Raw genomic sequence first — 22,885 nt, 5'->3', positions numbered from 1 at the left:
TGCTGCTCGGATGGGTCCTGTGTCTTCTGCTCGAGGGCTGAGTAGTTGGCTTTCATAAAGGCAGGAGCAGCTCCCGCTCCAGGCAGCTTGAGGCAGCGAGAGGAAGGAGAACAATGCAGAGCCACCCTTCTCCCCTGCTTGTTCCTTTGCTGCCTTTATGCTTTTGATAGTTTTCTGGAGATGAAGAGGGGTGATAGTTCGAGAGATGTTTTTGTAAATGAGGTATAGTTCCCGTCTGTATGTCATACCTGCTGACTCACCTAAATTATTAAACGTGGAGCAAGATGAGCAAATGAGATTAAGTGTTATTGAATTGTAGTTACAAGTGGAAAAAAGTATGACCTGTATGAAGAAGTAACAATATGTCAACCTGTTAAAAGCTATTAAAATTAAAATGTTCCTGTGTATGTGTACAAAATGCAAATAACATACAAGGTAAAAATTACAGTGATCAATTTACAACAACAAAAAAATCAACATTTTAGCTTTCCAGCCTGTTTGATTAATCAAGCACATTTAATCCTGAATCCATACCATTTCTACAACACAGTTTGGACAAAGCACTATTGGAAATCAGCCAGGTTTTAAAACTGCAATGTTAAGAGTAGATTGTTAGCTTTCCCAGAATTGGTGTAGATGAAGACAAAGAATTTATACTTAAACTCAGGCAATGGTTCTGGATTAGTGAGCAGCTAAGTAATTCTGCTGCTCTCAGTAGACGTGGTGGAGGTTTAGAGCTTTACCTCGTGGCAGTATCCTTAGAAGGGACTTCTGATATTTAATTTCATAAACACCGAGAGCTTTCTATGGACTGGGCACTGAACTGGCTCTGGGGATCAAAGGCAATTAGCTGTCCCCATACTCAAGTTGGTTAATGAGTCCAGTGTCATGTGTACCTTAAAAAAGAGAAAGGAATAAAGAAAAAGCACCTGCATTTGTCATCTTGAGTAAGTCTGGTAACTAACTAAAGTAATTTACACAAGATTCAAATCCGTAGTTGTTTTGGAGTGGGTAAATGTCAGATGCACTGTGGCTGTCAGGCACACAGAGGTGGTGAATAAACATGGTTGGTGCTTGTTCAATGTGAATTGAAGATAAAAAGACTGATCTTAAGCAAGGTCTGTGATTAATGGGTTTTAGTCTACCCAGTTTGTTTCCAATTATTCCTTAAAGCACTAGTCTGACTAGTATTACAGAGTTATAATCTTCCAAAATTTCACATTGGCCTTGCCTAACATGCAGTGTTCATGTGAATGCTAGTTGGACTTTGGGAATCAGGCCATTGAAAACTTGCAGGAAAGAGCTACCCAAATGCATCAAGAAATGTGATTCTGTACTTGAAAAACCAGTGATACTAATTTAAAGGATCATTTGGTTGATTTGCCATGTGATTTGAGATTTCACTTAACTGTTTTTAAAACATCCACTCAAATGTGTTGGTTCTTTCACAGCCAGACTTTCAGAACTAGCTGTCAAACTGGGATAGCCCCAGTCACACTTCTGTGCTGGAACAAGGCCCAGAATGCAGATGGTTCAAACTCTTCATAGAAAACTGCATGGGATGGAAAGATAAGAAGACCTTTTTAGCATTTCTTAACTTGCAAAACAAAATTTCCAACCTTGGTCTATTGAAGTACAAGTATTTTAACAGTTCTTTTAAGACCATCTAGATAATTTAAAACCTAAGCATTAAAAAAAATCTTAACTGATATTTGTTTTAAATAAAAACTGACTAGTGCCCCTTTATCTTATCTACAGTTTTGAGAGGCAAGCATTTTTTTCATCTCAAAAGAAATGTTATCATTTCTATGCTGGATTGCATTTTAAAATAAGGTTTACCAGTAAGCTTTAGTTATTTTCATAACTACAAAGGGAAGGAAAGGGCTTTGCATGACAGATCTCCAGTTTTCATCGATCAGGCAGAATAACTGTCTCTGCTTGGTAAATATAGGAACAGGCTTTGAAAAGTGAAGGGTTTTGGCCCAGACCCTCACGGTGAAGACTAAGCCAGGCCCTCACTGTGCTCTGTCCAGGGGAAGCTCTTCCTCCTAGAGGGTGGTCTCGCCGTCAGCTTCTCTCCCGTATCTGTCCATGTCTGTGAAGTCACACTCTGGCTCCATCTCTATCTTCACCTGTGGCACCATGAAGACGGGGCTCTGTGAGTAGTTGAAGGCAGGTGAGGCTGGACAGGAGATTTTGAAGTGCAGGGTGATGCTGAATGAGAAAGAGAGGAGGGAAGAATGATTTTTCTAGGGTATGGTGTTTTTAAATGCTATCTCCCAGAACAGGGTTCTAGGGCAAACAGTTCCGTCTTTGCTGTTGATCTCCTAACACATCACAGGAACTAGCAGTATCCTATCTGCTTGGCCTTCAGCTGTCACAGTTGCTGCTCTTGCCCTGCTTCAACCTATTTTCCACATGGTTGCCAGAGTGAACTTCTGGATCATGAACCTGACTGGTCCCCCATTGTTCAAAGGAGAGAATTCATGCTCCTTAGCCTGGCGAGACAAGAACCTTCTCTGCTTGAACTCCTGCTTGCAGTTTTCCCTGTTCTTGGCCCTGTGTCTCTGCAGTATTTCAGGCCTCTTCTCGGCACCTGCAGTGCCTTTTCTCTCTTTTTTCCTTTTCTGTACACACCCGGTAGACTCCTATTTATCGTTCCCAGATTCTCTGGGTAAGGCTGATCCCTCCCTTAGATTCCTGTCCTTTCTCTTGCATGTGCTTCGTTGTTCTTGGCACAGGGTGGTGTATATCTTTGTTCATATGTCTGTCTTTCTCTAGTCCCAGGGATTAAGCACCATGCCTGGTAGATCATGGATGCTAATCTGCTAAACTAGATCATGTTGCTGATTTCTTTTCTTCACTGAAATGGAATCCTGCTATTTAGTCATCTTTGCTTCCATCTACTTTCATAGATTCAGTAAAATACCAGTGTAGTTGAGGTACCATTACCGTTTATGAAATATTCTGCATTTTTGACCATGTCCTATGCTTTGTGTCCTTTAACAGGGTTTTGGAGATATTCTATCCTGATCCAAATTCTCTCTCATTAACTGAAATTGGAGCAATTGGAGATTCAATTTTGTATAGGCTACTTTAAAATGAAAATAAATCAAGATAGACAGAGTGCTTTTCTCCTAACACATTTATTTATAAAGATCAGTGGCATGAGGGGCCCAGGAGCCCTGGCTCGGGAAGTGGGATGCAAGGGCAGGCAGATATGTCATTTGGACTTGACACTCCTGGGTTACGGTGGCCTTGGACCTAACGCTTGTACTGGTGATAAATCTCGTCCAGGCAACGTGATAACAGCTTTGACTTATAACTCAGAAGATCCCTTGGGTGATCTACACTCGCTTGTACATGTGTCTTGCAATCTTCTGGGTGGGTGCCATCTATATCTGGAGTCTTGGACAGCCCATGCTTTTCCCGTTAGATCTAGCACAGTGAGTGACTCTGGTCCAGTTTAGGGTGCACTGTGGGAGTACGACTGCCCTCACCACCTTCCGTAGTGATGACTGAGGCAGACTCTATTGACTCTGAATTCCTCTTTTCCATTTTTGATCCCTTTCCTTGTTTTCAGTCATCAAGTAGTCCCACCTTTTTAGAGGGTGGCTTCACTGACTCGATGGACGTGAGTCTGAATGAACTCCGGGAGTTGGTGAGGGACAGGGAGGCCTGGCATGCTGCGATTCACGGGGTCGCAAAGAGTCGGACATGACTGAGCGACTGATCTGATCTGATCTCATTAAAAACAGCAAGGAATCACATCGTTGGCATGGGAGTTGCTGGAAACTGGGCCTTGAATTCTTTCTTGACTATTTTTATCTCCACTTGATCATTGATATTTAGTTTTCCTTGATACCTTTTCTCACCTTTGCTAATTAACCATGCTGTTATTTTATTCCACAGAGCATTAAAGTGCTTGGTGTTTTGATCCTTAAAGTTCACGTATCCCGGCTTTCAGTAATATACACTTAAATCATGTCTAGTTTCTATTGTCTTTTTTTCAATATTTACTTTCAATTTTCATTCTACTTCATATTTTATAATAATTTCCTTTACCAAACATGAATACCCTTGTGTGTTGTCATCACATTATGTCAGTAAGAGGACAGATTTGTTATTTGATACTTCATCAGGTCTGCGCCTTTATGTCCTGTGGTGGAGCAGCAAAGGCCTTTTACTGAGACACTGGCTTAGAAATCCTTGTCGTTCAAGCCATTGCTTATTCTCTTATCTAACACCCAAAGAGTCTGTCTCATGGCTATTACCTTCGGTCAAGTTCTGAATCACTGAAGGAAGAATCAGAGTGAGTAACTCCAACTGGAAGATCTTTGTCCTGGCAGGAAAATTAAAGTGTCAGATGTGGAGCAGGTTTGAGAACTGTTCTGGAGAATACTCTTTCTCCAGTGCTTCCCTCACCCATTTCCTCTCCCTTCTGTTCTCTAACCCCATGGCCAGTGCTACACAAGATGATACAGGGACCCCGGAGATGGGTGGCTTCCACTTCAGTTATTCCTTCACCCAGAGGTAGGTGGGAGGCATGGCAAGGGCCAGGGGAAAATGAGGAAGGGAGATGGGCGTATACAAAGAGGAAAGGAGAAGGAGAATGGGAAATTCAAAAGGAAGAAGTACCTCTGTGGGAGAATATAATGGGAAGCCCCTTTGCTGGAAGGCCCTTGTGGGGGCTGGCAGGATCCCTAAAATGGGAAAGTGGCAAGCCCTTAGGAGCACCAGGGTCAGGACTCATGTTGGGATCTTTCAGACTACGCCCAGGATAGACTGTGTTGTCTTGATGACAGGACTGTCCACCAATAGGAAGCTGAGGCTGGGAGTGGGTAAAGACGGCAAAAAAAATCCCCCAGGGTCTTCATAAGCCACATCTGGTCCTTCTGGGGCAGGTTCCCTTTCAACATGTGGAAGGTGCTTGTCACTCATTCAGAATCTTGGGGACCAACCCCTAGGACCTTGACTAATTTATAATCCTAGCGTGATGCTACTTGCTCTCCTAAAGGGAGCAGCTCAGCTGGGATTTGAGCTCTCAGTCATTTCAACAATCACAGGCAACATGCGAGGCTCAACAGGTCATGTTTGGATTAGTGCATCTGAAACAATGCAAGAGGGGGCAGGCTGGTGCCATGGGCAACTGGGGCACAAGGGGTAAGGAAGGAAAGAGGGGGTTTGCCCACACTAAAGTGAAGATCACTGAAATCTATACAGTCTGATTTGGGGCTTCCATATGGTCAGAGTCCCAATTCTTATAGCCCAGTTCTCTTTGAATTCTGCCTAGCACAGGAGTCCTAAGACCAACAGATCTGAGTTAAAAGTGAAAATTCCTTGAGGAAGAGGTGGAGGATTAGTAGTAAGTAGGAAGGGAGAGACACAATGTGTTTTACTTACTGTTAATGCAGAACACACAGAAGAGCTGTACAAAAAAGAGCTTCATGACCCAGATAATCACGATGGTGTGACCACTCACCTGGAGCCAGACATCTTGGAAGGTGAAGTCAAGTGGGCCTTAGGAAGCATCACTACGAACAAAGCTAGTGGAGGTGATGGAATTCCAGTTGAACTATTTCAAATCCTGAAAGATGATGCTGTGAAAGTGCTGCACTCAATATGCCAGAAAATTTGGAAAACTCAGCAGTGGCCACAGGACTGGAAACCATTGGTTTTCATTCCAATCCCAAAGAAAGGCAATGCCAAAGAATGCTCAAACTACCCCACAATTGCACTATCTCACCTGCTAGTAAAATAATGCTCAAAATTCTCCAAGCCAGGCTTCAGCAATATGTGAACCGTGAACTTCCAGATGTTCAAGCTGGTTTTACAAAAGGCAGAGGAACCAGAGATCAAATTTGCCAACACCGGCTGGATCATCAAAAAAGCAAGAGAGTTCCAGAAAAACATCTATTTCTCCTTTATTGATTATGCCAAAGCCTTTGACTGTGTGGCTCACAATAAACTGTGGAAAATTCTGAAAGAGATGGGAATACCAGACCACCTGACCTGCCTCTTGAGAAACCTGTATGCAGGTCAGGAAGCAACAGTTTGAACTGGACATGGAACAACAGACTAGTTCCAAATAGGAAAAGGAGTACGTCAAGGCTGTATATTGTCACCCTGCTTATTTAACTTCTATGCAGAATACATCATGAGAAACGCTGGACTGGAAGAAGCACAAGCTGGAATCAAGATTGCTGGGAGAAATATCAATAACCTCAGATATGCAGATGACACCACCCTTATGGCAGAAAGTGAGGAGGAACTCAAAAGCCTCTTGATGAAAGTGAAAGAGGAGAGTGAAAAAGTTGGCTTAAAGCTCAACATTCAGAAAACGAAGATCATGGCATCCAGTCCCATCACTTCATGGGAAATAAATGGGGAAACAGTGGAAACAGTGTCAGACTTTATTTTTTTGGGCTCCAAAATCACTGCAGATGGTGATTGCAGCCATGAAATTAAAAGACGCTTACTCCTTGGAAGGAAAGTTATGATCGACCTAGATAGCACATTAAAAAGCAGAGACATTACTTTGCCAACAAAGGTCCATCTAGTCAAGGCTATGGTTTTTCCAGTGGTCACATATGGATGTGAGAGTTGGACTGTGAAGAAAGCTGAGCGCTGAAGAATTGATGCTTTTGAACTGTTGCCTGGACTGCAAGGAGATACAACCAGTCCATCCTAAAGGAGACCAGTCCTGGATGTTCATTGGAAGGACTGAGGCTGAGGCTGAAACTCCAATACTTTGGCCACTTCATGCGAAGAGTTGACTCATTGGAAAAGGCCCTGATGCTGGGAGGGATTGGGGGCAGGAGGAAAAGGGGACGACAGAGGATGAGATGGCTGGATGGCATCACCAAGTCGATGCACATGAGTCTGAGTGAATTCCGGGAGTTGGTGATAGACAGGGAGGCCTGGCGTGCTGTGATTCATGGGGTCGCCAAGAGTCGGACACGACTGAGTGACTGTCTGAACTGAACTGAACTGAATGCAGTGGATACTGTTTTGGGGATCTGATTGGACACTTTCCATGGGGATCTTTATAACTGAGGGAGGAGGGAACTGGGGCTGGAGAGCAACAGTGGGAAGAGCTGATAAACACCACCAGCACAACAGTGTTGGCTTTCTTGCCAGGATGGAAAACACGTGCATCCGCAGTGTGCAAATCGCCATCCTCTTCACACCCAGACAGGTGGTGGGTACTGCAAATACCCTGGGGCCCACTGAGGACACTGGAGAGGACTCTACTCTTGCAGGAATGTTACTCATTAGAACTGCTTCAACTGTCATGATAACAGTCATTTGGGAGTGAACCTCACACCAACTGTGAAGTGTGTAAAATGAATTTATGTAAATTGGATCCCAGTTTTCCTTTGAATATATAAAGGAAGCTTTTTTCCCTCCCCTGAAATAGTTCCTGGCATGTGGTAGGCACTCAAATATTTATTGAATGAATCAATGAAAGAATATTTGTCTTTAAAAGGCACTTAGACTCTCGGTTTCTTTGTTTGCAGAACCTAACTTTCAAATCATCTAACTCATTCACACAGGGGAGTTCCCTGGTGGCCTAGTGGTTAGGATTCTGGGCTTTCACTGCTGTGACCCAGGTTCAATTCCCTGGTCGGGGAGCTGAGGCCCTGTAAGCCGTGCAGCACAGCCCTTTGGAGGGGGGCGGGAAATCAATGAAAAACATGTGGACAGGGATTATGGGCCTCTTACCTTCCTGGAAGAGGACAGTAATCAAGGACCAGGGGAGTTTGGGCCTATCACTACCATCAGAAGGTGGTTTGATTGTCACTAGTCAGTCAGCAAGGGCTTGCCTATGAGCAACTTTGATCTGCAAAAGGCAAGATTGCTAGAATAGTTAATGGTGGAGGCAGGGATATGGGTTTGGGTCAGACTGGAAGGATGGGAGCCAGACATGGTTATTAGGAATGGCATGGGCAGCTCAGTATATGGGAAATGATCAGATCCAAAGTGGGGAATGGTTTTCTTATTCCCTCCTAGACATGACCATCTTGGGTGAATCACTTCCATTTTGGGGACAGTTTCATCATTTGCAATAAACACTTGAAGTAGACAATCTTATCCCCGAATATTTTGTGAGTTACTATAAATTCAGGACTGGCTTCTTGTCTGTTGACTCCCTGTTTTAGGGTGAGATGGGGAGGAACATGGGAGAAGGGAGGGGCTGATGGGGCAACTGAGAGGTCCCAGACATTTGGGGAATTGGTCACTCTTTCAGTGAGGACCTGTGCCTCTTCCCCCACCTCCCTCCCCAGGACCCTAGGGACAGCTCCAAGCAAGACTCGGCCCCAGTCTTCCCACTTGCCCAGGAATCCAGTCTACTAATGAGTCCCCATTAGCACCCTCCCTGCCAGGCCTGCTCTGTCGTTTGGAGGTCAGTCGTCATAACCTTGATGATGGAGCCGAGGCTTCTGTGCTGTCCCCTCTGGGGCCTGTACTGCTGTTACAATGAGCCCAGGGGCCCACAGGAATTGGAGACAGTGGGCCTGGCCAACCTTTTCCCTGGGTGAGGGGGCTCATACATTCTGGCCTACACTAATGGTATTCACAGAATCAGACGTGATCTCAGCACATCAGACCAAGGCTGGGCCCGGGCAGTGCCCCCTGGATACCTGAGAAGTCACCCCTCCCTGGCCATGGCAGAGGTGGAGGGAGGGTCTTGATCCCTCCCACCAGCTGAGGCCTCCCATCCTCCCCACCTCCTCGTCACTGTCTTCATGGGCCCCTTTCCTTCTCTTCTTCTTATCTGCCTCCTTTTTCTCCTTCTCTGGGAGGATGTTGTCAATCCAGGCCAGGTCATGCTGGGAAAAGATGAGGTCCAGAAGCCTTCGAACAATGATGAGACCCAGGATCTGTGGTGAGAGTTCAGAGAAAACCATGGGTTCAAGGCCCCAAACTCCAGCATTTTTTCCCCCCTCCCTCAGTCAGCTATGTTCAGGGACTTTTGCTGGTATCTTTGAACATTCTCAAAACTTCTCCAGTTCAGGGGTGATTCAGCACGCAGCATCACCCCTGAACTCCCCACTGTTGGAGAGGATCCATTTCACATTCCCTGGAGTGGTGGTTTTCAACCTTGGATGCAGATTTATGCTTACTTGTAAACTCACTACAAACACCAATGCCTGGGTTTTTCTGAGATTCTGTCTTAATTGATCTGTGGGTGAGGCCCACATGTACTTTTATAAAGTTCCCAAGTGACTCTTATGAGCAGCCAGGGTCAAGAAGCACTGACTCAGAGCCCTCAGGATATTTCCGATCTACTCTGTGTCCTCAGATCAGATCAGATCAGATCAGTCGCTCAGTCGTGTCCTTTGCAACCCCATGAATCGCAGCACGCCAGGTCTCCCTGTCCATCACCAACTCCCAGAGTTCACTGAGACTCACGTCCATCGAGTCAATGATCTCAATTTGGCCCCTAATCCAGCCCTGCAGGCTTTGGGGCCCATCTAGGGCTTCCCCAAAGCATTAGCCCATAGTAACCCCCTCCATTTCCCAGGCCCCAGCAGGGGCAGAGCCCACTGCTCCACATGGGGACAGATACAACATGTTGTGGGCTTTTCTTCTTTTCACTTTTAATTTTGGAATAATTTAAAACTTACCCACAATTTCAAGAATAGCCAAAGAATTCTCACGTACTTTCTCCAGCCTCTCCAAACGATGACATGTTAATGACATTAAACTTTGAAGTTCTAAATCTCTGATTCTGGCTCTCCCTATCCCATCCCCCCATTCATTTTTCAAATTCAATTATATTGAAAGGTATATACTTATACTTAACATAGATCTACTTCTGCACTTGGTTTGAATTTTGGCAGTGGGGCACTCGGTCTCCTTGTTGAATTTTCCCAGCTCCATCACACCACAGAGAAGGGGAGTTTGGGTGGCTTTTGCATTCTCACTGAGCCGCCCTGACCTGAGCTGGGTGGAGGCAGGCGTGTGGATTGCCACTACAGTATCCACCCACCACACACAACTTCTGCCCCCTCTAAGCCTCTCCATTCCACCATCAACCCCCCAGCTCCATCTGGCCTGGAGTCACAACCCGAATCTTGATCTGTGCCTGCCTTTGTGACCCCGAGAGAGTTAGGCCATTGTGGAGGAGACTAGGGTGGGTCTCCCCGTGGACACCTTCCCTGGCTGAACCTGCAGAGCAAGGAGGGAGAAGCCTGTGCCCATCTTACCATGACTGGGAAGATGATGGCGGCCATTGTGGACTTGAGGATCCAGAGCACAGCCAAGCAGAGTATCTGTACCAGTGTGAAGAGGTGGATCCGGCGCAGCGGCACGTGCCGCAGGAAGGCATGGTCTGGCTGGTGCTTGGCGGGCATCAGGAAGAGTTTGCAGCGATCCCAGAACTGGTGAGGACAGTGTGAGTCTCAGCCAGGCTTTGGGGACACTGCTGGCCCTGCTGGGGGCTTGGATCTGGTAGAATGGGTGCCACAGCAGGGTCTCATTGAGGGGAGCCCCTGGTCAGGTCTCGAGGATGCAGAGGAGGGGGAATGGAGGTCTAGGAGGAGGTATAGTGAGATTTTATCGGGGCGGGGGTGGGGGCGGTGCTGAGCTCTTGGGGAAGGGTACAGCCCTGGTTCAGGCCCCAGTAAACACTCCACTTCCAAGGAAAATGCAACTTGAAAGCAACACAAGCTATCTGGTATATCATGGTAAATAACAAAATGTTTTCTTCTGTACAGCTTGCCTTAGCAAACAGAGAGGGGTAGTGAAATGCTCATAGGAATCAGTGTGATCTGGGTTTTGAGTTCTGAACCTCAGTTTCTTCATCTGTAAACTGAGGACCTAAGGACCTAAGGGTCCTTACCTGGATGCCATTCAGGGAGGCCACACCCATGTAGAGGAAGACTCCATACAGCACCGGCAAAGGGATGTACTGAAATGAGAGGGGAGGCAGAGCTCTGGACTGGGCCGCGCCCACAGCAGGCTGTTGGCCACTCTGTTCAGGATGGCAGTGTCTGCCAGGTCACGGAGGCAGCCTGGTCAGCCTCAGCTTTCCCCAAGTGTTGAAAGAGCTGGAATTTTGGAGGAACGAAGCGTCTGTGAGCACATCTGGAGCCAGAGTGTCCGTGGGGGAGGAGATGGTCTCTGGGGCTCTGCTGCCCCTTCTCTAGCCCAGTGAACAGCTGCTCTCCCAGCCTCCCCCCTCCCCACCCCCAACTTTATGCCCTACAGAAGCCATGTAGTCCAGCTGAAGATTAACCTTCTGGAACATGGCAAATATCTACAGACTGCTCATTCATGCCAGCCCCTTCCCACCTCCAGCCCCAGCTAAGGGCCCCCCTAAACTGCACTGCTCGGCTTGCAGGGGGCTGGCGACCCTTGATGAGCTTACCTACTAATGGGGAGTACCTGTTGAGGAACAAAACTCATGCAACGTATACAATCAGGTAAAAAAGAAACAGAACAGAGTGTATGAAGTGACCGCCACTGGGCGACAACCAAGTGCTGATGGTTTCATGGGGCTGTCCTTCCCATCATGTTCTCGGGTAGTTTGCTTTTTCAAACATGGGATCATATCACTCATACTGGTCTACAGTGGGCATGTGACTCTTTAGAAGATTTCTGAGGTACGTCTCCACTGTCTAAGCTGTGTCTTTCCTTCTTTTCTCCTTCCCTTTACCTGCACAAGGCTGGTTCGCTCACTCCCAGGGCTGCTGTGCTGAACACTTGCAAGAACACAAAGTACTATATCCAACTTTTAGAAGTCCATTTAAGAATGCTGGCAAATCCAAACAAATCAACAACCTCTCATTTAAAATAAACTAGGCTATTCTTGCCTGGAGAATCCCAGGGACGGGGGAGCCTGGTGGGCTGCCGTCTATGGGGTCACACAGAGTCGGACACGACTGAAGTGATTTAGCAGTAGCAGCAGCAGGCTATTTTTTAAACACAAAGCATGATTTGGACCCACATGCTATAAACGTCACTCTACGACATTTGAACTTAAAGGAAACATGGGTCCATGACATCATTCCATTTGTATATGACTTAGGAGGTTTTTGCCTTATTATTAAATAAGGCAAAAATTTCAACTCATCAACAGACAATTGGTTTAATAAATGTGGTGGGTATCTTTCTGTATATCTACAGATATGTATATATCATACATACATACAATGAAATATTATCCTATTACATAGCAATAAAAAATGAAATATTGCCATTTGCACACCATGGATGGACCTAGAGAATATCCATACTAAGTCAGACAAAGACAAATATTATATGACATCACTTACACGTGGAATCTAAAAAATAATACAGATGAATCTGTATAAAACAGAAACAGGCTCACGGATGAAGAAAAGAAACATACAGTTACCAGAGGGGAAAGGGAGAGGGAGGAATAAATTAGAGTATGGGATTAACAGATACACACTACTGTATATACAACATTTAAACAACAAGGATCTACAGTACAATACGGAACAAGATTCAATATTCTGTAATAACTTATAATGGAAAATAGTCTGAAAAAAGTCTGGCCTAATCAGCCTCAAAGTGTGGGAGCAATTAAGAGAGAAATGAAATCTTAAATAAAAGATTAAGCTATAATCTGTAACAACACAAATCTTCAAAAATTTAATTAATTTATTTTTAGCTGCACTGGGTCCTAGTCACTGCGTGTGGTTGAGGACAGTGGGGCTACTCTCTGGTTGCAGTCTGCAGGCTTCTCATGGCAGCGGCTTCTCTTGTCATACAGCACATTTTCTTTTCTTTTCTTTTTTTTTTGTACAGCACATTTTCAATAGTTGTGGCCCTTGGGCTTAGTTGCCCCACAGCTGGTGGAATCTTCCTGGGACTGGGGATCGAACTCATGTCCCCTGTATTGGCAGGGAGCTTCTTAACCACTGGACCACCAGGGAAGTCTGACACAAATTTAATATGGCTTAAAACTTCTGTTTCGCTCTAACGAGGGTGAAAACCACATCAAACAGAAGAAATGGACTGTCTTAGTTTGCAGTTACCAGTGACTGATTATCATCACCTCATTATTAAGCCTAGGGAATTGTCTCCAGTCTTGTCATTGGTATATTAAAAAGCAAAGACATCACTTTGCTAAGAAAGGTCCATATAGTCAAACTTATGGTTTCTTCCAGTAGTCATGTACAGATGTGAGAGCTGGACCATAAATAAGGCTGAGCACCAAAGAACTGATGCTTTTGAATAGTGGTGCTAGAGAAGACTCTTGAGAGCCTGTTGGACTGTAAGGAGATCCAACCAGTCAATCCTAAGGGAAATCAATCCTGAATATTCATTGGAAGGACTGATGCTGAAGCTGAAGCTCCAATGATTTGGCCACCTGATGCGAAGAATCAACTTATTAGAAAAGACCCTGATGCTGGGAAAGATTGAAGGCAAAAAGAGAAGAGGGTGGCAGAGAATGAGATGGTAAGATAGCATCACTGACTCAATGGACATGAAATTGAGCAACTCTAGGAGATAGTGAAGGACAGGGAAGCCTGGTGTTCTGCAGTCCATGGGATTGCAAAGAGTCAAACACCACTTAGCAACTGAACAACATCTTGTCATTTGCAGGCTGAAAGAGCTTTCTCAGAAAATCTGAAAGGCCTGTGACATTACACTCTGACCAGTGACGGGGCTGGTGATCTAGAATTCTAGATTAACTGATGCAAATCTTTCTTGGATATCCAGGGAGGAGCTTTTCTCGAATATTAATGACGGAATAAAGTGGCAAAAAAGGTGCCTCTAGTTTCAGCTTTATACCACTTGCTAAAGCAAAGAACAAGGATCAGAGTCCTACAAACACAAGGCCTTCCTATATAATTTGAGTTTGAGACCGTGAGAACACTATGGGGACAAAAGGGGAAGCTTCTGATATGATCAGGAGTTCCTCTGAGGCAGTATGCAGAAATTCACAATCCTGACAAGCTGTAATGAGTTGCAAACAAAAAAGTAAAACAGGAAAAACCCTTTGGGGCTTGGAATGAACTGAGAATCTGAAGAACTGAGTCTGTAAGACATTTATGCTGCCCATCAGATACACAGCCACTTCATCCTCCGGTGCCCTTGTTTGGCAAGATAACCAAATATTTGCAAATTGGTGATGGAGGGACTGAAGATTATCACTGATCTTCTAGTAAACATCACTGTATCTAATGTCAGTCTAACCGTTCATTGATTCAGAGAGATGGGTAGGAGGTGGTTTTGTTCCTTGCTGTTCAAAGTGTGATCTTTGGACCAGCATGATTTGGTACCATTGGTGAGTTTGTTAAAAATGCAGAATTTGGGGCCCCCCACACAGCTATTGAGTCAGTATCTTCATTTAACAAAATTTCCAGATGATTTTTAATACACATGAAAGTTTGAGAAGTCCTGGAACAGAACTCTACTGGAGGAATTGGTACAGAAATAGGTGAAGTTAATAAATGACATAGAAACAAAAATAACAATAAAAACACTAACATCTAGGATATAACTTACACCCTCAAAATCTGCAGCATCTTCTCTGTTGGCTACATAGATAAAAACTAAAATTTTCAACTAAAGCATGGCCTTGGGTAAATAGTTCTCTAGTGTGAGTTCTCAATGAGTCTAGTACTTGCCTATGTTGATAGAACTAGGAAAATTTAGAGTTGCAAAAACTTAAACAAGCTTCATGGAAAATTTTCGTGATTGGAAATAAATTCTGGGATTCTATCTAGTAACTCAAATCTGTTTTAAAATTGTATTTTTCTTGAACTGGCTGTACCAAATATCTCTACCTAAAATCAATCTCGCGTTTAGCACTGGTGTCAACCAGTGGCTTCCCTGGTGCCTCACGGGTAAAGAATCCACCTGCATCGCAAGAGGTGTGGGTTCGATCCCTGCATTAGGAAGATGCCCTGGAGAAGGAAATGGCAACCCACACTCCAGTATTCTTGCCTGGGAAGTCCCATGGACAGGGGAGCCTGGGAGGCTACAGTCCTTGGGATCACAAGAGTTGGACACAACTTAGCGACTAAACAACGGCAACAAACTAGTGATAATGTTTCAATCATCGAACAATTTTGAAATCCTTGATATATACCTTGATATAATTACATCAGAAATCTTAAATCTTATGGTCAGTAAGACTTTAGATGTCTTTCCTGTTATAAAATGTGTCAAAAAGACTAAAATGATTTTATATATATATATATATATATATTTCCACTCATTGTAAAAGAGTGGCAGCCAGATTTTTCAAATCCTTTTGTGATAGAATGCAACAACAGTATCAGAGCATTTGGAGCTATAATAAACCCCATAAAAACTTTTTCATGACAGCTAACGCAATAATGAACATTTCCCCATAGATGGCATCTTACCCTGTTTACAGAGCCTCTTTTTCTCTTCTTTTTGCTGCACTGCCTGGCTTGTGAGATCAGCTCTCCAACCAGGGATCGAACCCAGGCCACAGCAATGAAAGTGCAAGTCCTAACCACTGGACTGCCAGGGAATTTTCTCATTCCACCCCCTCCCAGGGCTGAAATTTTATTAAAAATTTTTTTATTGCAAGATGTTTGCTTTACAATATTGTGCTGGCTTCTGCCATATATCAACATGAATCAGCCACAGATATACATATGTCCCCTCCCCCTTGAGCCTCCCTCCCATCTCCCACCCCATCCCACCCCTCTAGGCTGGCACACAGCACTGGGTTGAGCTCCAAGTCACACAGCAAATCCCCATTGGCTCTCTGTTCCACACGTGGTGATGTATGTTTCCACGTGGCTCTCTCCATTCACCCCGCCCGCTCCCTCCCCTACCATGCCGCAAGTCTGTTCTCCGTGTCTGCGGCTTCACTGCTGCCCTGCAGACAGGCTCAGCAGTGCCATCTTTCTCGATTCCATGCACGCGCGTTAATATACAACGTTTGTCTTTCTCTTTCTGACTTCACTCTGTAGGATAGGCTCTAGGTTCATCCACCTTATTAGGACTGACAAATGCATTCTTTTTTTTTTAAAGCTGAGTAATATACATTGTATATATGTACCACAAACAATAAATGCTGGAGAGGATGTGGAGAAAAGGGAATCCTCTTGCACTGTTGGTGGGAATATAAACTGATAACAACCACTATGGAGAACACTATGGAGATTCCTTAAAAAACTAGGAAAAGAACTACCATGTGACCCAGCAATCCCACTACTGGGCATGGACCCTGAGGAAACCATAACTGAAAGAGAAGCGTGCACCCCAGGATTTGCTTCAGCAACACTGCAAGAGCTAGGACATGGAAGCAGCCTGGATGTCCACTGACACATGAATGGATGCGGAAATTGAGGTGTATATATATATACACGCACACACAATGGAATGTCCCTCATTTTAAAAATATCTATTTATTTATTTGTGCTGGGTCTTAGTTGCGGCATGTGTGGGATCTAGTTTCCTGACCAAGGATTGAATCTGGGCCCCCTGCATTGGGAGCCCCAGAGTATTACCCACTGGACCACCAGGGAAGTCCCCTCATTTGTTTTTATAAGATGCATAAATTAATAAATAAATACAGTCCACAAGCCTTTTGTGTGGAAAATTGCAGCAGAAAGGAGTTTCCATTGCTGCTTACCATAGCAAACTGTATTTTACCAAAGAACGAGCAATGAGGCTACACGTCACTTAAAGTATGACCATCAGAGGCTTGGGCAATAGCGTATCTAATGCACAGAACTATTTTCATCCCAATTACTTTAAGTATATTCCCTGGGCATGCTGTTGATATTTATGTTAAGATAGACAATATTAGTGCAAAAACAAAAATTTACTAAAATTAGGGCTTGCCTGGTGGCTCAGATGGTAAAGAATCCGCCTGCATGTGGGAGACTTGGGTTCGATCCCTGGGTTGGGAAGATCCCCTGGAGGAGGGCATGGCAGCCCACTCCAGTATTCTTGCCTGGAGAATCCAATGGGCAGAGAAGCCTGGCGGGCTATAGTCTGTGGGGTCACAAAGAGTCAGACACGACTGAGCGACTAAGCACAGCCCACAGCAAACATGAGTACAAAACCCTAGAAGATTGATACTCATAATGTGTCCATGAGATAACTGATTAAAATGCAAATGGAACAAAAGGAGGGAAATGAGTGGAATTTTCTAATTGCTTTATGTTCCATTCAAATACAAGAGCTTGTGAGAAATGACTAAATAGCTGAACACTCAACAGCTGGGGCACCGTAGTCACTCTCTCACAGGGAGGCAGGCCCTGCATCTGCAGTGTTCATAGGAACTTTTGGCTCCTAAAGTGCCTGCTGGAGCTTTTTTAACACACACACTCAGCTGTTAGACAGTATTGGGATTGACAGGCACAATGGTTCTTTGGAAGCCTCTCCATAAAAGCAAATATTCCCTGACCATTTAAAATATTCTTTTAAATTAACAAAACGTCCCTCTCTCCCCCATTGTATGTAATCTGTTTCCTGCAAAATGGAAACATCCCTTAAAAAATTATTCAATACTGTTTGGTTGTGTTTAGCACCAATTCTCAAGCCAGAAATTTTTCCCATCATAAATCAATTAACATCATGGTTCATTAGTCTTTTTTTTTTTTTTTTCATAAGCTCACCCCTGAATGAGCCATTCTGGGAGATATATGCTCCAAATATATTCCTCATCGCTATCACCTCATGCAAAGAGTTGACTCATTGGAAAAGACTCTGATGCTGGGAGGGATTGGGGGCAGGAGGAGAAGGGGACGACAGAGGATGAGATGGCTGGATGGTATCACCGACTCGATGGACGTGAGTCTGAGTGAACTCCGGGAGTTGGTGATGGACAGGGAGGCCTGGAGTGCTGCGATTCATGGGGTCGCAAAGAGTCAGACACGACTGAGCGACTGATCTGATCTGATCTGATCTGATCACCTCTTCCAGCTGATCTAAAGGGACTATTTGAAGCTATAGTATGAGGAAAAAGTCACTTATGTGCCCAAGATATGCAAGACAGAGGAGCAGAAAACAGGCCCCAAGAGCAGTGACAGAAGCCTCCCCTGCAAGTTTTAAACTTCAGAAAACATATGAACGAGGAGGCCAAAAACTGCAAAATGGAAAAAGCCAACTTAAGAAGCTACTGATTTAAGCAAGGATGGAATTTGGCAAGGGTGGAAATGTCCTCCAGAAGGGTGAGGGTGGACCCTGGGAGGGGTAAGAAAGAGCAATGAGGATGGCCTGGTGCTGACAGTAAAAGTGAAGTCGCTCAGTCGTGTCTGACTCTTTGCAGCCCCATGGACTGGGGCCTACCGGGCTCCTCTGTCCATGGAATTTTCCAGGAAAGAGTACTGGAGTGGGGTGCCATTGCCTTATATAGGGGATCTTCCTGACCTAGGGATGGAACCCAGGTCTCCCACATTGTAGGCAGACGCTTTACCATCTGAGCCACCAGGGAAGTCCAGGGAACAGAGATGTAAAGGATGCAATATTACAGAAAACAGTAGTGATGATGGGATATCTTTGGCCTATTAGGGGCCATGTGGAGAGCCTGTTCCGCGCTCTGAAGCATCAGGCCAGTGCCTTCGCAGATGGACAGGGCCCTCGCAGAGGGCGCGGAGCCTCACCTGCAGGATAGGAGCCAGGAAGACAGAGATCCCTGTCAGGATGAAGACGACGGTGCCAGTCACTCTCTGTTCCCTGGCAGAGAAGAGCACATGGTCAGGGTGGGCTGGGAGGCGCTCTGTGACATTCCAGCCTTCTGTGGGCACTTGAAGGTTGTGTCCAAGGCCCTGGGCTCTGCCTTGCTCTCCCATTCCAGAGAGTAAACCAGTGACCTGAGGACCAGCTGCCCAGCACATGGGTAGAGACTGAATCTGACTGAGGTGAGGGCATTTGTAGGGGCCTTCAGGAGGCTGTTCAGGGGGTGCTTGAGCCAGACCGACTTGGCTTTAATCCTGGCTCTGCCACTTACTAGCCATGTGGCATCGGTCAAGGTCCTAAGCATCTTCAGCATGAGGAGAATGTACTTCATGGCGCCCACCTGAGGGGTTGCTGTGAGGATGAAGTGGGAGATGAAGTGCTCATTATCCCTGCCTATCAACTGTAACAAGACCTCACGTCTGTGGGACATGACTGATGAGGATGCAGGGGAAGGGGGCCAGGCTGCTGGCAGAGCAGGTATGGGGGCTGCAGGGCAGATGTGTTTTCTGGAGTGCTCAGACGCAGGCACAAGCCTGGAGGGAGCTTGGGGCTCTGTGGCAGACTGCTCAGGCCCAGACATCTGGGGCTTGGGGATCCAGGAGAGGACGCTGCCCTGACCCCAGGAACCTCGCTTGGGACCTGCTGGGTGGCCTAGGTATTCTCAAGCCATGGGCAGAAGTTCTCAGGACAGCCATGTATGAGAACATCAGTGTCTGATGTGGGCTCACCCCAGAGCTCCTAAGGGGTGGAAGATGCACTTCCCTGCCTGAAACAGGTCAAGGACCTGACTTGGGCATGAGTGGAGGGGCAAGGGAAGGAACATAAGTGACAGGCCATGGGCCACAGCCCAGGGGTAGAAGTGGTCCTGGAAAGGCTTTCTGGAGGAATGAGATTGAGTGAGACGTGAACCCTGATTTGGGGGGTTTGAGGGATGGCATGGCAGGCAGTCTTAAAGAGGGGACAAAAATCAGGTCAGAAGGTGCTCTGTGGGAACCCTTGAGTGGCCTATATAGGCGAGAGGAGAGCGTGTGACGGGGCTGGGGTGCATGCTGGGAATCTTAAAAAGACGCCACAACAGCTGAAGTTTTGTCTTCCTCTTCCCTCCCTTCAGAGCTATCACTCCTATCCCTGTGGCTCCTGGATTGTTAGAGAAGGGGCCCTATTCACCCAAATACCTCGATGGTAAGAAAAACCCCCTTCCCTACCCCCCAGACTGACCCCAACTCCGGCTCAGGTGGTCCCCAGGCCCTGACCTTCACCTACCTGACCCCCAGGAACTGGGGCTGCTCCCCAGGGGCGCTGGTCTCTGTCTCCATCTTGAGGCTGTCGATGTGGGCAATGGAGATGACCGTGGCAGCCACGTACCAGGGGAGCCCCATGAAGGAGCAGAGAGCCATGAGGGTGCCCACCCAGAACAGGTCCAGATGGTAGCCAGCCGCCTTCTGCAGAGGCAGTGGGAGGGAGGAAGCTGTCTAGGGAGCCTGCTCCCAGCCACCTGTTGGGGTGGGGTGGGAGAGACAGAACTCTCCCAAAGCAGCCATTTTGCAGAAGAGGTTTTGAGGGCTCTCCTCAGCCTTCTAGATAGCACTCTGGAAAGACTGCCACCCTAAGGTGGTCAGGCCTTACCACCCCCAGAGTTTGGTGAACCAGGGAACTGATGCAGGTCAGGGAGGAGAGGTGTTCAGGCTCAGAGAGGCCCTGGGTTTGGGTCCTTGGGAAGCAGGGTCTTCTACCCAGCAAAGCAATATCTCTACAATTCCCTAAAGAGAAGCCCCAAATGGGGCATGTGTAGCCCACGCCTAGAGTGGTCTAGATTGGGATTGGGGAGAGGATAGCTGGAGTCTCCTCAGACCCAGAGGCAGGGAGAGAAGCTGGAGGGGCCAGGAAGGTGAAGACTGCTCCTCTGTCTATGGTTCTGGATCAAAATCCCCTTGTTAGCATCTGTTCAGACTTCCGAGTTCAATGTCGGGAGACAGAGTTGGGAGAGTCACTTTGGGAGAAGCGAGAAGCGCATGCCCAGGGGCCCAACCTGGGTTTGGTCCTGACCCTTCTGGCTTTATCCACATCCAGAGGTCACATTCCCCCTGCCCCTCTCCCCCCATCCCCACCAGAACTCCAGTCTCCTGCCCTCATACTTGCTTCACAAATGGCCCAACGTTTTGCAAGAAGCAACACCTCCCTCCTTCATCCCTTCTGACTCTGTGGGAAGAGGCCGTGCCCCTGCCTCCCAGCACCAGGCTTACCCTCAGCTTGTTCTCCTTCCGGTTGACTATGACGGCAGTGATCTGCTGGTCCATGAAGATCAGGATGGTCACCAGCAGGGCGGGCAGGATGCTCGCTAGGTACACCCACCATGGGTTCTTCCCAAAGGGGGCCACGAACCAGCCTCGGTCAGGCCGTGTGGGCTGAACAGAGCAAAGGAGAGGGCCCTTTCCTCTCTCCCTTGTCCCCGAGCACTTGTTGTCCGGCCCACTCTCCCAGACCTCTGCTATTCCCACACCTGGAGTACTTTTCAAGTATATTCTTTCTCCTTAAAGCGTTAGGCACCTGCAACTTTAAAGAGATCCAGGAGGCACAGGGGTCTTGGGAAGGACGTGGTGTCTACAGAACAAAGGAGATGATTTTTTGCAGCTGCCCTGGGCTTGTTTGGGAAACAGGGTGGTGGAGAGTCAGAGGAAGTTGGGAGAGAGTTTGTGGTCACTAATTGCAAAATATGCTAACAAGAAATGGGAATGAGGCCTAAAAGCAAGAAAAAAGAAAATGAGAGGCCCAGTGCCTGGCACTTTCTGCCTCTCCTCTTAAGTCATCTGTCTGGGGAGTGTTATAGTGTTGTCTGTAAAACACCAGACATTAATTCAGACTTGCATATTGAGAATAAGGCATTATCTGTGCAGGAGCTAGGCTGAAGTTTATACTCTGCTTATTTAAGAGAAAGAAGTACTTTAAATTTCAAGGCCAACGTGAGTTTTTATGAGATGTTAAAGCTGAAATAATGTTGCAAAAGTAAAGCCCTCAAAAGTAGGGAGGGTCAGCTCTAGAACCTCTACCTCCCAGTTCAGTTTAGGTGGGCGGTGCTCCTTGTGAGGGAGCAGGGCTCAAACAGAGCTACAAGCAAATAGCACCAACTCTGGACTAATGGCTCAGTCAGTAAAGAATTCGCCTACAGCACAGGAGACCCAGGTTCGATCCCTGGGTTGTGAAGATCCCCTGGAGAAGGAAATGGCAACCCACTCTAGTATTCTTGCCTGGAAAATCCCATGGACAGAGGAGCCTGGTGGGCTACAGTCCACGGGGTCACAAGAATTGGACACCACTTAGAAAGTAAACCACCACTACTAATGGGAAATTTATGAAACTTACGCAGGCCCTGGAAGCTCCTGGAGGACTTGTTAAAATGCTAAACGCCACCCCCAGATTTCCAGAGCACACTCTGAGGATCATTGGTTTGTGTTTGTTTTGCTCACCTTGCAAGATCTCATTTCCCTGACCAGGAACTGATCCTGGGCCATGGTGTGACAGCCCAGCATCCCAACCACTAAGCTACCAGGGAACTCTCGAGGATCACTGTTTTAAAGGACCATTTTCAACAGATCCCAAGTGGTTCATCTTACAGACTACCATGAGTGAGGGAATTGTAGACCCATAAGTGGAAATCAAGGGCCTCAGCTGAACTGGAGCGTGGATTCCAGCACCTTCCCTTTATCCTGCGGCTACACAGCAGAAATTCATCATGGATCTATCTGCAAGCCACCACCTCAAAGGACTGCCCCCAGGAGGCTGTGTAGTGAAAGTGTGAAGCATATACAGAGAACCAATGTGGTCTCTTGGCTGAGTACATTAAAAACTTGATCAGCATAGAGGGGAAGAGGTCTGCAGCTGGGGGGCAGGCAGAAAAAATGCCCAGAGCAGGGTTCCAGAGCAAACCTTAATTTCGCTGGGCACCAGCAGCTTCGGGGTTGCCAAGCCAAAACAGGCATCAATTCCACAGAAGAGCAGGATGGAGAAGATGATGGAAAAGTCAGCTATTAGGGCGCGAACCTGCAAAAGAGAGATGAGCACGTCAGAGAAGCTCCTGCCCACTCCGGGCAGATATCATCCTCTAGCAGCAAAGAGGAGAACTGCTGAGAGCCTGAGCTGCAGAGTCAGAACACCCATCTTCAGCTGTGTCAGAGAGGGCCAGTTGTTCTCTAAGCTGGATGGACCTGGCGACACTCCCACCCATTGCTTTTCG

The 22,885-nt window shown here is 46.5% G+C and overlaps 1 protein-coding gene across 8 annotated transcripts in view; it reads right to left on the bottom strand.

Annotated features, from left to right (window-relative positions):
• Positions 1–2,029: 2,029 nt before the first annotated feature.
• The window catches only part of SLC4A5 (solute carrier family 4 member 5), a 139,057-nt gene continuing 118,201 nt past the window's right edge, over positions 2,030–22,885 (bottom strand). For 3 of the 8 annotated variants that reach the window (XM_025260798.3, XM_025260796.3, XM_044925760.2), the window contains 9 exons: positions 22,579–22,692; positions 20,898–21,059; positions 19,918–20,096; positions 18,579–18,651; positions 10,850–10,918; positions 10,215–10,388; positions 8,733–8,885; positions 4,275–4,342; positions 2,030–2,214 (listed from right to left, as the gene is read on the bottom strand). In XM_025260798.3, coding sequence (XP_025116583.2) covers positions 2,049–2,214; positions 4,275–4,342; positions 8,733–8,885; positions 10,215–10,388; positions 10,850–10,918; positions 18,579–18,651; positions 19,918–20,096; positions 20,898–21,059; positions 22,579–22,692 — 1,158 coding nt within the window. In that variant the 3' untranslated portion in view covers positions 2,030–2,048. Of the gene's footprint in view, positions 2,215–4,274; positions 4,343–8,680; positions 8,886–10,214; positions 10,389–10,849; positions 10,919–18,578; positions 18,652–19,917; positions 20,097–20,897; positions 21,060–22,578; positions 22,693–22,885 lie in introns of those variants that run through there. The other 5 variants (XM_025260800.3, XM_025260801.3, XR_003102157.3 and 2 more) reach the window with 5 other exon arrangements.

Source organism: Bubalus bubalis, chromosome 12 (genome assembly GCF_019923935.1).
Source record: "Bubalus bubalis isolate 160015118507 breed Murrah chromosome 12, NDDB_SH_1, whole genome shotgun sequence".
NCBI lineage: Eukaryota > Metazoa > Chordata > Mammalia > Artiodactyla > Bovidae > Bubalus > Bubalus bubalis.
The sequence above is the reverse complement of the archived record's forward strand: the minus strand, read 5'-3'. Positions and strand labels throughout refer to the sequence as shown.